The sequence below is a fragment of the Saccopteryx bilineata genome, chromosome 5 (assembly GCF_036850765.1).
Source record: "Saccopteryx bilineata isolate mSacBil1 chromosome 5, mSacBil1_pri_phased_curated, whole genome shotgun sequence".
Classification (NCBI taxonomy): domain Eukaryota; kingdom Metazoa; phylum Chordata; class Mammalia; order Chiroptera; family Emballonuridae; genus Saccopteryx; species Saccopteryx bilineata.
Genome location: NC_089494.1, coordinates 7,594,731 through 7,608,937, shown reverse-complemented (window position 1 = coordinate 7,608,937; position 14,207 = coordinate 7,594,731). Strand labels below are relative to the sequence as shown.

General features: G+C 49.4%; 1 protein-coding gene across 1 annotated transcript in view; it reads left to right on the top strand.

The window, feature by feature from the left end:
* ARMC9 (armadillo repeat containing 9) overlaps positions 1–14,207 on the top strand; it is a 150,130-nt gene that overhangs the window by 65,495 nt on the left and 70,428 nt on the right. The window contains exons 17-18 of the mRNA XM_066280587.1: positions 2,153–2,227; positions 8,954–9,044. Of these exons, the coding sequence (XP_066136684.1) occupies positions 2,153–2,227; positions 8,954–9,044 (166 nt within the window). The remainder of the gene's footprint in view (positions 1–2,152; positions 2,228–8,953; positions 9,045–14,207) is intronic.

The following is a 14,207-nucleotide window of genomic DNA, read 5'->3' as shown; positions in this document are numbered from 1 at the left end:
GCATGTTGGCTCAGTGGTACAGCATAGACCCAGCATGTGAAAGTCCTGGGTTCAATTCCCAGTCAGGGCACACAGGGGAAGTGACCATCTGCTTCTCCACCCCTCCCCCTTCCCCTCTTTCTCTCTCTCTTTCTCCCCTTCCCGCAGCCATGGCTCAATTGGTTTGAGCGCATTGGCCCTGGGCACTGAGGATGGCTCCATGGAGCCTCTGCCTCAGGCACTAAAAATAGCTCTGTTGCAAGCATTGGCCCCAGACGGCGGTTACCGGGTGGATCCTGGTCAGGGCACATGCAGGAGTCTATCTCCCCTCCTCTCACTTAAATTTAAAAAAGAAAGAAAGAAAAAGATGCCATAATCAAAGTCAAAAGACATACGATACCCTAAGAAAAAAATTGCCTCACATATGATAAAAATTTTATATCCCTACTATCTGAAGAACCCCTATAAATTGGTATGCAAAAGTCAAACAAAAAAGCCAACAGAAAAAGGGTAAAGAATATAAATGGGCAATTTACAGAGTAGTAAATCTTTTTATAACTTTTTTATTGATTGATTTTAGAGAGAGAGGAAGGTAGAGAGAGAGAGAGAGAGAGAGAGAGACATTGATTTGTTTCTGTATATGCTGTGATCAGGTATGAACTCACAGCCTTTGTGTACAAGGATGATGCTCTAACCCAGTGGTCCCCAACCCCCGGGCCGCGGACCAGTACCGGTCCATGGACCATTTGGTACCGGTCGCAGAGAAAGAATAAATAACTTACATTATTTCCGTTTTATTTATATTTAAGTCTGAACAATGTTTTATTTTTAAAAAATGACCAGATTCCTTCTGTTACATCCATCTAAGACTCACTCTTGACGTTTGTCTTGGTAACGTGATACATTTATCCATCCCACCCTAAAGGCCGGTCTGTGAAAATATTTTCTGACATTAAACCGGTCCGTGGCCCGAAAACGGTTGGGGACCACTGCTCTAAACAACCAAGCTATCTGGCCAGGGCCAGAGTAGTAAATCTTGATGATCTGTAAACGTGAAAAGACGTTTAATTTTGTTAGTAGTCAGGGAAATGAAAATAAAAACAGCTGTAAGATGCCTTTTTCAGCCATCAGACTGGTAGAGATTAAAAGTGGTGGAGTCCAGAGCTGGAGAGCGGTGGGAGGTGGCCCCCGGCCCCTGCTGCGGAGAGGGGCGCAGCCTGCTTGGAAGGGAGCTCTGCTTTGTCAGGCAGTGGCACGCACCACGTCCCGTGTGGCCTGACGGTGGGTTCCCCATGTGAGTGGAACATGGGGCCTGTCCTTGAGGAGATCGTGACAGGGGAGACAGAGGTATAAATCACAGAGCATCCCGAGTCCAGTACTGCGGTGGAGGCCGGTGCAGGAGCAGGGCCCGCCCCCCCTGAGATATTCTGAGCCGAGCGTGAAAAGCGGAGTCAGAGCTTTCCAGGTAGACGCATGTGGGAAGAGCACTACAGCAACGTGAACTGTTAGAACCAGGGCCGAGGTGTGTCACGGCGTGAGGGGCGGGGCGTCCCTTACGCAGTGTGGGGGGGGGCGGGGCGTCCCTTACGCAGTGTGGTATCTGCAGAGTGCACTTCACGGTGGCAGGGAGGGGGAGCAGAGGGAGGGAACAGAAGCCAAACCCGAAGGGGTCCTGTGTGGTGTGCCGCGGAGTTAATATAGGACTTTCCGGGTGGGGAGAGGGGTGATCGGGCCCACGTGGTGGGGCTATGGCAGTGATCTGGTGGTTGAGTTAGAGGGTGCACATCACCGGTAGAGACCACTTGAAGATGTGGTGTGTGGTGTGGCCTAGGTCATGGGCATGCTGTCTGAGCAAGGACAGTAGCAGGGCGGACGGGAAGAGGGGTTCCTACCAGAGACGGCTTGGAGATCCACAAAGGAGGGCAAGAGAGAGGCACCAGTGACGACTCCGGTTTCTAGTCTCAGTGACGGTGACATCGATTAAGCAGCGAGACAGCAGGGGTACACTTCACGAGGGAATGAAAACCTGGTTCTGAACTCCTCATTGTAGCTGTCACTGGGACGTGACATTTGGAGATGCTCTCATTAGCCAGAGTGTCTCAGTGTGCTGTTTGATGATTGAGTTGTACAGTATTTGAGAACTTGCGAATGACTGTTTTCTCTCCCCTTAAAGATACAGCCGTATGTGAACGGAGCACTGTACAGCATCCTGTCCGTCCCGTCCATTCGTGAGGAAGCAAGAGCCATGGTAAGAACCGCGCCGGCGACACGGCCGGCGCCTGTCTGTGCCGCCGTGGAGGGACTCGGCCAGAGTTTGTGAACACCCCCCCCCAAATTGTACGCAAAATGCATGTTTTCGGTGTTCTGATGCGAGTCTGCAGTTTTTATCAGATTCCCAAGGGGTCCCTCTCTCCTTCACCGACCAAGAACTGCAGCGTTAGGAAGTTTTCAGCAAATTTATTTTGGAAAGTTGGAAACATTTTTTACCATTTAAATGGCATTTAAATTTGGGGTTTGGGGAACGCTGATGGATTTCGTAGTAACATAAGCTTAGTGGGAAAATGGCGAAATGGAGAAAACCGTCACTCAGATCCACCTCCAGGATTCCGGAGGAATTGTGGCAGCAGTGAAAACTGGTGCAATCAAAACTCTCTTAATCTGCAGACATCCTGATAGTGGCCAAATGGAGCAGAAAGGCCGGTAACAATGATCTCGCAGCCCATAAGTGGTTCGTTTGCTCAATAGTAAATTCAGTATTGAATGTGTTTGCATAAGTGCTTGTATGGGAAGTCTAAAACAAGCCACAGGTGGTTGGTGTTGCGTTGTGAGGTGACAGATGCGTCTAGATCTAATCCCCAAAACCACTGGAGTGTTATCCTTTCTCCTTACAACCCGTGACACCAGGCTACCAGTGGGCGTATTAAATGCTATGATGAGATAATTAAATGTATGTATTTGCAGAGGCTAAATTCAGTTTGAGACCAGCAAAACATGTTCTTCCACTTGGTTTCGCTTACTTGGAAGAATTGTTAAATCTTCCAGTTGGTCATCTAAATTCCATCGTGAGTTATGCCAGAGATTAAAAAAAAAAAACATATTTAATAACCATTCTAAAAAAGAAAAGAAAAGAAAAGAACCATTCTGTGTGGTCACAGTCAACAATAGGATTTACGTACCTACTGCTATTAAGGAAAAAATCTGCTTTCTCAATACAGAACAGTGGGAAATAAACTTGGTTGAATTCTGCATATGTCATTCAGATGGAACAGAGGAATTGTCAACCAAGCACAAGGAACAAAACATGCGGGTTTCAGAGAAAAAGAATGGAGGCGACAGGGAATCAGAAAGTTTGAAAGACCCTCAGGCCAAAGGGCGGAGAAGGCGGGAGGGAATGCAGGGAGGGACAGGGACTGAGTTGAGTCTGGAGGAGACTCGCAGTTGCGGGACCTTAGAAAGGATGGCTCTTAGAGATCATCCTGGCCAGGGAGGGGAGCTGGAGGGAAGGGAAAGGGTCAGAGACCTGTGTGACCACGTCCAGAGGTCTCACTCTAGATGCAGGAGTCCCAGCAGGAGAGAGGAGAGAGAGAGAATGGGGCAGAAACAGGGTTGAGTAAACAAGGTATCTAGGAAATCCCCAAATGCTTGGAAATTAAAGTATTGACCCTTGTAAGAGTTATTTGTTGCTATGCAACAAATTACCCCAAAGCTTAGTGGCTTAAAAAAGTTTTTATTAGCTCTCCCTTTCTGTGGGACAGAGGTTCAAGAGCAGACTGGTGGCGTGGTCCTGGCTAAGAGTCTCTCATTGGGCTTTAGTGAGGACGGCAGCCAGGGCAGCCAGGGCGTGACCAGGGCTGGAGAACCCGCTTCCACGCTCTCTTACGTGGCCAGCTGGTGGCTGGGGACCTCACTGCCTTGCCCCACGTGCCCCTCCACAGTGCTTCTCTCAGCATGGCAGCTGGCACCCCCCCAGACGTGTGATGCCGGAGAGGCAGAAAGTGGGCAAGATGGAAGCCACGGGCTCCCGTGTAGCCTGGTCTTGGAAGTGCTGTCCTGTTGCTTGAGTCTGTTGTTTACATGGACCAACCCAGCACAGTGTGGGGACCACTCAGGAGCAGGGACTCCGGGAAGCGGGGACCATGGGGGCTGGCTGCCACACACTTCTCGGTCACCCGAGTCAAAGAAGTCATAGGGGAATAAGCGGCTACTAACCTTTTGACAAATATGTCCTCTTATTTTTCATTTGTCTTTTAATGATGGCAGCTTTAATTATAATCGAATCTGTTAATATTTTCCTTTATAGTTTTTGACATAAGGTTCTAGTCAGCCTCTGAATTATTGAATTATTGACTTAAAGAAGAAAACTTGGACCACTTAGAGAAAAGTGTAAGCAGCATACGCTTCCCGCTGGCAATTTAAAAGGCATTGAAGTCGTCAGCTGTGGAGGAGCCCGCGGCTGTGGGAGAGGAAGCTGTGGGACACGTTGCCTAAGCCACTGGTTTTCAACCGCTGGTCTGCAGACCGGTCTGCCAGAAATTTCACACCGGTCGTGAAAGAGTTAACCACTAGGATGTTGTACAAAGATTATAGGCCCAGTGATCTTAGTCAAAATTGCTTATGCTCAGGGTGATTTCTGCCTTAGCAGTCCCCAAAATAATTCCCCTATTTTCACTGGTCCCAAGTGTGAAAAGATTGAAAACTACTGACCTAAGCAGTTGCCTGTGTAAACAATTTATGAGAGAGGTAGGTCTCTGGGGAGGCTATGGCCAAAATCTCAAATCCTGAGATTCCCACCTTTCGCTCTTATCCTTGAGGCAGGTTTTTGACTGATAAAGGAGTTACATTCTTTTTGCATGTAACAATAATAAAGATAACCACACAATGGGGGGGGGGGAATCATAATCTCACCACCTTAACATCAGCTCAGAACCCCTGGGGAAGTGGGGGCGGAGCTGAGGGTCCCAGACCACGGGGGTGGCCGTTCCTGCCCAGCCCTGTGGGGCAGCAGTGCACAGTCTGTGCAGAACCAGGGACACCTGCAGAGTTTGGGGACAGTCATTGTCCTCTGGGCGTTGGTGTGGGGAGGCAGCTCTACAGGGAAGATGCCCATTTCCACATTTTTATAACAGTGGAAAACTGGAAGCAGCATGCATGCCTGATAATAGAATTGCTAATGAAATTATGGTTCCTTTGCTCAGAATACTAATAGCTATTCAACATGATTGTTAGGAAGAGTGGTGTGAGGCAGTATGGAAAGTTTTGTGTTGTATAATGAGAGATACAAGCAAAATATGACATTCTAAGAACTCTATTTTGCAACTGTGTAAAACGTTTGTGTACTTCTGGAAAATAACAAAGACAACATAAAAATTACACTAGTACCAAAAGCTGTTACGGTGCCCTTAAGTCACAGGACAGCTAGATAAGGAGTGGCCAGAAGCCCATCCTTAAGTCACAGGACAGCTAGACAAGGAGTGCCCGGAAGCCCACCCTTAAGTCACAGCACAGCTAGGTAAGGAGTGCCCGGAAGCCCATCCTTAAGTCACAGGACAGCTAGACAAGGAGTGCCCGGAAGCCCATCCTTACGTCACAGGACAGCTAGATAAGGAGTGCCCGGAAGCCCATTCGAACTTTAGGAGGTGCCAAGGTCCGGGGCTAGAGAGCAGAGCAGTCCCCAGGGCTGCCGTCAGCCCTGACCGCAGCCTAACCGTCGGCGTGGAGCTGTCCCCCGGGATGTAGACCCAGCCAAACATGCTGGCCTGGCCTGGAGCCCACCAGATGCCCTGTCGGCTGGGAAGGCTCCCAGAGGCCCAGGGAGAGCCCTGGAGCTGGGTCGGAAGCCACACAACCAGGAGGAACACCCACGTACTCCACAGGGCTGCTCCAGTGAACACACGGCAGCTGAACCGTGACCGCAGGGCCCACCGAGCCACCCCTCACACCTGTGGACCAGAAGCTCTGCCTCTGCTGTCCCCAAAGGGTGGATGCTGCCGCCACCCACCCATCACTAAGCTGTGTATTCCCCCTGTGCCTGATCTTCACATCACCACTTCCAAATCAGTCTCACGTGGGTGCATTCGATTGGCAGAATCTAGGTCGTGTGCCTGGGGATTTTTTATTAGGAAGTCTTCCCCCCAATGATCCTGCTAATTACAGAGAAGGAATTTGTGATTTTTTTTTTCCCCCTGAAGTAACAACTGAGCTAGAACTAAATGAAAAAATTTTTTTTCAATAAATGAGTAGATGATCATTTGCAAAAGTAACCCCTGAGAAGAAAAAAATAGAGGAAAGCTTGAATGAATTGCTGGTCTCACCCCACTGGTGAAATGTTCAAATCGTTGACATTGACCGGGTGGGGGCGCCCCTGCTCCTGGGCCTCGTAGAGCTGTCACACTGCTTCCACTCGACATGTTCCTCTTCCTCTGCCCCCTCCCATGGGCAGAGATGGAGACTGGGGAGGTCAGCTTGTGAGTCAGAGAGACCTAAACTTGGCTCTCCTGACAGTGAAGGGCCTGTCGCTTAGGTTGGACAAACCCAGGAGCCTGCCTGGTCCCACAGGGCCCTCCGTACTGCTGACCACGCCGGTTTTGAAACGCTCGTCTCGACGTCAGGACCTCCCAGTTCTCTTCTCCCGACCTTGTTTATTCCCTTGGCTTTAGCTACCAGTTCTCTCTCCTGAACTATAAACCCTTACCAGACACAACACACACAATCTCAACCATCGATTGAGCACCTACTGTGGGCCAGCCGTCGGATTAGATGCCTTTTTTTTTAGGCATAATTTCCAGCAGTGAGATGCACAGGCCCTACATAAACAATTTAATTTATTTGACAGATGTGTACATCTCCAAAACCAACACTCAATTATATGCTTTATTTTTTAAAAATCTCATGTTAAGTCAAATCATCATCCTCATTTTATAGTTGGGAGAGGTTAAGTAATTTAAGGGTCACACAATTAGTTCATGGGGGAGGTGGGATTACAATCCAGATTTAACCTTTCTGGAAGGTAATGCTCTACTCTTTTATTTTTTTATTTATTTTTATTAAGCGAGAGGCTAGGAGCCAGAGACAGACTCCTGCAGGTGCCCTAACCAGGATCCACCCAGCAAGCCCCTACCAGGCAGTGCTCAGCCAGGCCACAGTTCTGTTGCTTGGCAACCGAGCTATTTCAACACCTGAGGCCGAGGCCATGGAGCCATCCTCAGTTTCCGGGGCCAACTTTGCTCAAACCATTTGAACCATTTGAGACATGGCTGTGGTAGGAGAAGAGAGAGAGAGAGAGAGAGAGAGAGAGATGGGGGGATAGAGAAGCAGGTGGTCACTTCTGTATGCCCTGACGAGGAATTGAACCCGGGACTTCCACACACCAGGCCGATACTCTACTGCTGAGCCAACCAGCCAGGGCCATAATGCTCTGCTTTAGATGATGGAAACTCATCCATGTTTAAAGCTACACTTAGCACTTCTTTTTAAAATGTTTTTCATTGATTTCAGAGAGAGAGAAAGGGTGAGAGAGCCAGAGAGAGGGGAAGGGGGAAAGAGAGAGAAGCAGCATTCGTGTGTCACTTACTTGTCCTATGTAGTCATGCACCCACTGATTGCTTCTCATACATGCCCTGACCAGGCAGGGATCGAACCCGTGACCTCGGTGCACCTGGATGACACCTTATTCACTGTCCCCAGCCAGGGCTCTGCGTACCTCTTTTGGATTCATTATTAGATATGCTTTTCCCTCGTGGTGGTGAGAAGGCTTCATCAGCTGCAGCCATACATTCAAATGCTGCAGGGGAGGAGGGGAACGGTCCCTCACCTCTGCATTTCCCTGGAATTCTGTCAGTATTAAAAGTTTTGATGCCAGTGTTTTCTAATAAATAATGCCTAGTGCAGCCCTGGCCGGTTGGCTCAGCGGTAGAGCGTCGGCCTAGCGTGCGGAGGACCCGGGTTCGATTTCCGGCCAGGGCACACAGGAGAAGCGCCCATTTGCTTCTCCACCCCTCCGCCGCGCTTTCCTCTCTGTCTCTCTCTTCCCCTCCCGCAGCCAAGGCTCCATTGGAGCAAGGATGGCCCGGGCGCTGGGGATGGCTCTGTGGCCTCTGCCCCAGGCGCTAGAGTGGCTCTGGTCGCAACATGGCGACGCCCAGGATGGGCAGAGCATCGCCCCCTGGTGGGCAGAGCATCGCCCCTGGTGGGCGTGCCGGGTGGATCCCGGTCGGGTGCATGCGGGAGTCTGTCTGACTGTCTCTCCCTGTTTCCAGCTTCAGAAAAATGAAAAAAGAAAAAAAAAAAAAATAATAATGCCTAGTGCAGTGACTTGATCATTCTTTTGATAGAAACAGAATAATAACTGTTTAAAAAGGGGTCCTATTTTATTTTTTTAATTTTATTTATTCATTTTAGAGAGGGGATGGGGAGAGAGATAGAAAGAGAAGGGAGGAAGGAGCAGGAAGCATCAATTTCCACATGTGCCTTCACCAGGCAAGCCTGGGGTTTCAAACCAGCAACCTTAACGTAAAAAGAGGTCCTGTTTTAAAAAATAAAAAAGAGGTCCTATTTATTTATTTCTCTGAACACATGTTTTTTTTACTTTTCAAAGACCGTATTTGGCCCTAAAATCCAGAAGGTAGTGTATAAATTTAGGGAAAACACAGGAAAGAACCTCCCCCCCAAAAAAATACAAACAACATAGTCCCGAAACTAAAGGGAATACATATGCAGTAGATTTTTATAATCTTTTTTTTTTTTAACTAAATGTGTTATAATTAAGTCAGATCATTAACTGAAAAGAAAATAGTTTCACTGTAAACTATAAAAAGAACAAAAAGAATTTTTAGTACTGAGCAGGGGAATTTTTATTGTGCTTAGACAAGGTGTTTGGGGCGGGGGGATTAGCCAAAACGACCGCACTGAAAAGTAGTCCCTGCCCCCCCCCCACCAAACATGGACGTGGTCATGGTTACTCTCTCCGTTGCTTCAGGGAATGGAAGACATCCTCCGCTGCTTCCTCCGAGAAGGCAATGCCGAAATGACCCGCCAGATCGAGTTCATCGTCAAGCAGCTGAACGCAGGTCAGTTGAAGGCAAGGCTCTGTGCTCTGGCCTTTGGCTCTTTCCCACACGCCGGGAAGCTGCTGGGTGGGCCCTCCTGCCAGAGGCCTTGTCCTACTGTTGTAAAGTAGCGTTCCGCCAGGTTTACGTAGAGACACCAGGTCCAAATGACTTTGTAGGAGTTTTATTAATAGGAGGAGATTTATTAATAAGCCGGCTGCATATGACAAACACGGGGTATAGCTGACCCAAATTGTGCATCCAGAATATAGCTCTGAGGCTAGTTATATACACTTGATCACATACAGGTCTGGGGGAAGGGAAAAAGAACACAATAATCAATTCATTAACAAGCTTATAACATTTGTCTATAGGATCTATAAAAAACATTCCTACATATTAAAACTTATAAGGTAACACAATAGCAAAGGATGTCGTTTTACATATCAAAAGACATCCCCAAATCTTTCAGTGTCCACCTGCTATTCCTTTGTCTAGAGGTTCATACGTCAATCACATGGTATCAGGATGGGAGGGGCTTACATGATGTCAGAGGATAAGTGTTTGTAAATTGCCCATTAAAGCAGGGGTAGTCAACCTTTTTATACCCACCGCCCACTTCTATATCTCTGTTAGTTGTAAAATTTTCTAACCGCCCACCAGTTCCACAGTAATGGTGATTTATAAAGTAGGGAAGTAACTTTACTTATAGAATTTATAAAGCAGAGTTACAGCAAGTTAAAGCATATAATAGTAATTATTAAGTACTTTATGTTGGATTTTCGCTAAGTTTGGCAGAATAAATCTTTATAAAACAACTTACTATAGTTCATCTATCTTTTTATTTATACTTTGGTTGCTCTGCTACCGCCCACCACGAAAGCTGGAACGCCCCCTAGTGGGCGGTAGGGACCAGGTTGACTACCACTGCCTTAAAAAGAAAGAAAGGGGAGAGGAAAGGGCTACTCCAATCTCTCTTCCCTCTCCAGCATTCCTGGCTAGCTGTTTACCTTCTGCTTCACAGGTGTGGGGGAACAGAGGGGGAAAGAAACCTAACTCTTTCTTCTAAAATATTAATATTAATTTTTCAGTTCTTTGGTACCTTACCACAGTATCTTGGAGTTTATTCAGGAGCACAGGTAAACCCAGAAAAAGTTCAACCAGGTAGTCAAGGCCACACTGTCCCCAAATCAACAGTCACTTATCCCACGTTAGGCTTATAGTCAACAAGAAGAATTCAAAAGCACTTACCGAAACCCTCTGCTACCTGTAAGTTCTCTTTATGTGGGTCTCTCCCTCCTTGCTCTTCCCCACCTCCGAAGAGTGGCTTCCAGAGCCCTAGGGTCTGGTGATGGAGACGGATGCCAGTCTTCCCAGCGCCGCTGGAGGCACGGGGGTCCTGCGCCCACACTCAGTTGCTCCAGAAAAGTTTGTTGCCGCTGACAGCAAGGAAGGAAGCGATCTCCTTTCTGTCTGGCTTCCTCCGTTACCATGACAGCCCACATCCCACAATAAGCAGAAAAGGCCGGTGAGGGAGGCCTCGGATGGACCGGGAAGGTATCAGGCATCCACGGCTCCTTCTGTGGACACCCGACACCTTCATCCTGATTCATACACGTGCCAGCATCCAAGAGGCCACACGTGTCACTTATGTCTGTCTACGTGTCCTTCCTCAGCACCCATTCGTCCACGTCACTAAAAGGCCAAATGCACAAATCGTGTTCAGCACATGAACAAGGTAAAAAAAAAATCCATCTCTCAATCATAGGGTTAAGTGAATCTCGTGATCTCTAATCCCAAGTCAGCGCATAACCAGAGCCAAGCACAGGGGAGATGCCAGACGCCCTTCCCTGGAAATAGCCCAAAGGTGGCTCTTCCAGTTCACGGTTCACAGCCGGGCTGCACAGGGCAGCCCCCACCCCAGTCAAATCAGAACCGCTGGGGGACCCCAGGTGTGCATGGTGTTAAAGCACCCAGGTGATTCCAACATGCAGCCAAGGTGGCGAATCGCTGCCTCAGACACACACACAGGTGGAGGCAGGTGGAGGGCCTTCCAGGGCCCCTGGCCAGCAGGGCACAGGGGACAGCGGCCGGGGAGTGTGAGAGCTTGGCTCCCTTCAGACTGGGCCCATTCCATCTGAACACCCTTCTGGTTTTTAGGGAGCAAGAAATAGAACTTTATTTTCTGTAACAATAATTCTGACTTTATTTGTTTTTGTGACAGAGAAAGAGAGAGAGATAGGGACAGACAGGAAGGAAGAGAGAGGAGAAGCATCAATTTTTAGCTGAGACACCTTAGTTGTTCATTGATTGCTCTCTCATATGTGCCATGACGGGGGGGGGGTGCTATAGCAGACCGAGTGACCCCTTGCTCAAACCAGCGACCTTGGGCTCAAGCTGGTGAGCCTTGCTCAAACCAGATGAGCCCGCGCTCAAGCTGGCAACCTCGGGGTTTTGAACCTGGGTCCTCCGCGTCCCAGTCCAATGCTCTATCCACTGCGCCACCACCTGGTCAGGCCTAATTCTGACTCTGAGCTTACATTCTGCTGGGCAGACATATTAAAATAATAATAATAAAGTGAACGGAAACCTTATGCTCAGCCCTGGCTGAGGTTGTACCCTAACCTTCTCTGGGTAGGCAGGCCCTGGTCTGCAAAGGTGGCAAAATGCTGGGCAGTGTTGTTCCCTCTCTTCTCCATGGCCACCTGCATGCTGAGGCCTCCCTCCCACGCCAGGGGCCCTGTACAGTGGCGGGGTCCCGTTTGGGCTGAGCATCCGTTTCCTGAGACTCACCGCCTCCCTCTCCTTGTCAGCCTTCCCACCTCCCCAGCAGCCAAGAAGCAGGATGCCCGCCGCCCTTATTCTATCGCTAAAAGACATATCTTACATAAAACTGACCCTTAGAACATCATGCCAAAGAATATGAGGAGGGAGGGGTCAGTTTACATTTCTGTACGGGATGTACTTTGGCAGGAAGTTACCTGGGCAGAGCTAAAGCTTTATAGCCTTGTGTATTCAGGAAAGGTTTGGGGAATACCTGCTTAACTCAGTCCCAGTTTAAATAAAGACCGTCTAAAGTGTTTATTATATTTTTTATCTCAAGTTCCTGAGGTATTCTGTACCCATTGGACAGTGGCAGGACCCAGACATGACTGCCCAGGAGTCTGCTACTCTGAAACAAAATTAGAAAGTCGTTGAACATCCATTGGGATGGAGGACCAGACCCATGTGCTCAATACCTTAGCATGCGTGTGGCCATCTTTACATGAGAGTGGGCGTCCCAGCATCGGGAGGGAGCCCGGAGGAGGGAGAGCGGGAGCGGGTCCATCCAGGCCAGGCCTCAGCCTCCAGTGCAAGCTCACAGCAGGGTAGGGATGAGCCGTGTTTTCTGGTTTAAGACCCTGACAGGGCGCTGCCGCACCTGTGTGTGGAGCGCTGACTTTCTCGTTTTCTTTTAGTGAACTTGGTGGCACGAATATGGGTTTCCACCCTTTCGAGTCCTTCGCGGTCCTCTAGCACTCTCCCAAGAGAGTTTTAAGGCTTTCAAGTTCAGAGATTCCGTTGTATTTTAGGAACCTAACCCACTGGTGGGGAAGACTACTGTAGAGCAGTGGTCCCCAACCCCCGGGCCGCGGACCGGTACCGGTCCGCAGAGAAAGAATAAATAACTTACATTATTTCCGTTTTATTTATATTTAAGTCTGAATGATGTTTTATTTTTAAAAAATGACCAGATTCCCTCTGTTACATCCGTCTAAGACTCACTCTTTTTTTTTTTTTTTTTTTGCATTTTTCTGAAGCTGGAAACAGGGAGAGATAGTCAGACAGACTCCCGCATGCGCCCGACAGGGATCCACCCGGCACGCCCACCAGGGGGCGACGCTCTGCCCACCAGGGGGCGATGCTCTGCCCATCCTGGGCGTCGCCATGTTGCGACCAGAGCCACTCTAGCGCCTGGGGCAGAGGCCACAGAGCCATCCCCAGCGCCCGGGCCATCTTTGCTCCGATGGAGCCTTGGCTGCGGGAGGGGAAGAGAGAGACAGAGAGGAAGGCGCGGCAGAGGGGTGGAGAAGCAAATAGGCGCTTCTCCTATGTGCCCTGGCCAGGAATCGAACCCGGGTCCTCCGCACGCTAGGCCGACGCTCTACCGCTGAGCCAACCGGCCAGGGCTAAGACTCACTCTTGACGCTTGTCTCGGTCAAGTGATACATTTATCCGTCCCACCCTAAAGGCCGGTCCGTGAAAATATTTTCTGACATTAAACTGGCCCGTGGCCCAAAATAGATTGGGAACCACTGCTGTAGAGAAACTGAAGGATAACTCAGCCCTCAGCTAAGGGGCCAGCAGACACGGGCTGGTCACTGAAGAGAGGGCAGAGAGAGCTGACCGGTCGCTGGACAGGCGTCAGGCAGAGCCGGCCTCAGCAGCTGGGCCATCAGGAAAGGGCGGACACAGGCAGCTCCAGCGCCGTGCCCTGTTAGTTACCGGTGTGAGGGCACGTGGTGGGGAGCCACAACTCTGGGAACTGGGTAGGAGACAGGGCTTGTGTCCCCGTCACCCCAGAGCGGAGGACCCGCGGCTTATACGGTACTTTGGTTCACAGGACTGGGTTGTCTCCGGGAAAGGATGGGTCTGAGCCAGTAGGTTCGGGGAGGGGAATATGGCTGGATGAGCCAGTGGCCCTAGAAATGTCTAAGATTCTAAAAAAAAAAAAAAAAATCTCTATTTGAAAAGAAAGATTTATCACTGGTGAATATCGCAGCACCTCCACTTTGACAACTGCTTGCTTGCAAGCTCTTTACCGAAGGTGGAATGGAGTCGTGCTCTTCATGGGCCGGTAGGGAACAGAAGTTAGGTAACCAAACTTCAGGGTGACAGCATCCTTCTGTCTGCAAAGTGGCTTTCTTGACTAAACAGATTCTGTGACAGTGGCGGCACGGCCCTTGATGGGCATGGAGGCTTGCCAGCTGCAGCAAAGCGAGGAGTCCTGTACTGGCCTCAGTCCAGCCAATCGCTGTCCAGTCCAGTGGGTGAGAAGATAGATACCCAGGCAAGTCAGCAGCCGTCATTCACTAGTGCACGTGGATCGTCCAAAAGCGGTGATTATTATCAACTTGTAGATAAAACGCCGAGTGTATTCAGGGGAGACGCTGGTGACTGCTCGGTGAGGAATCAAGGAAGGCT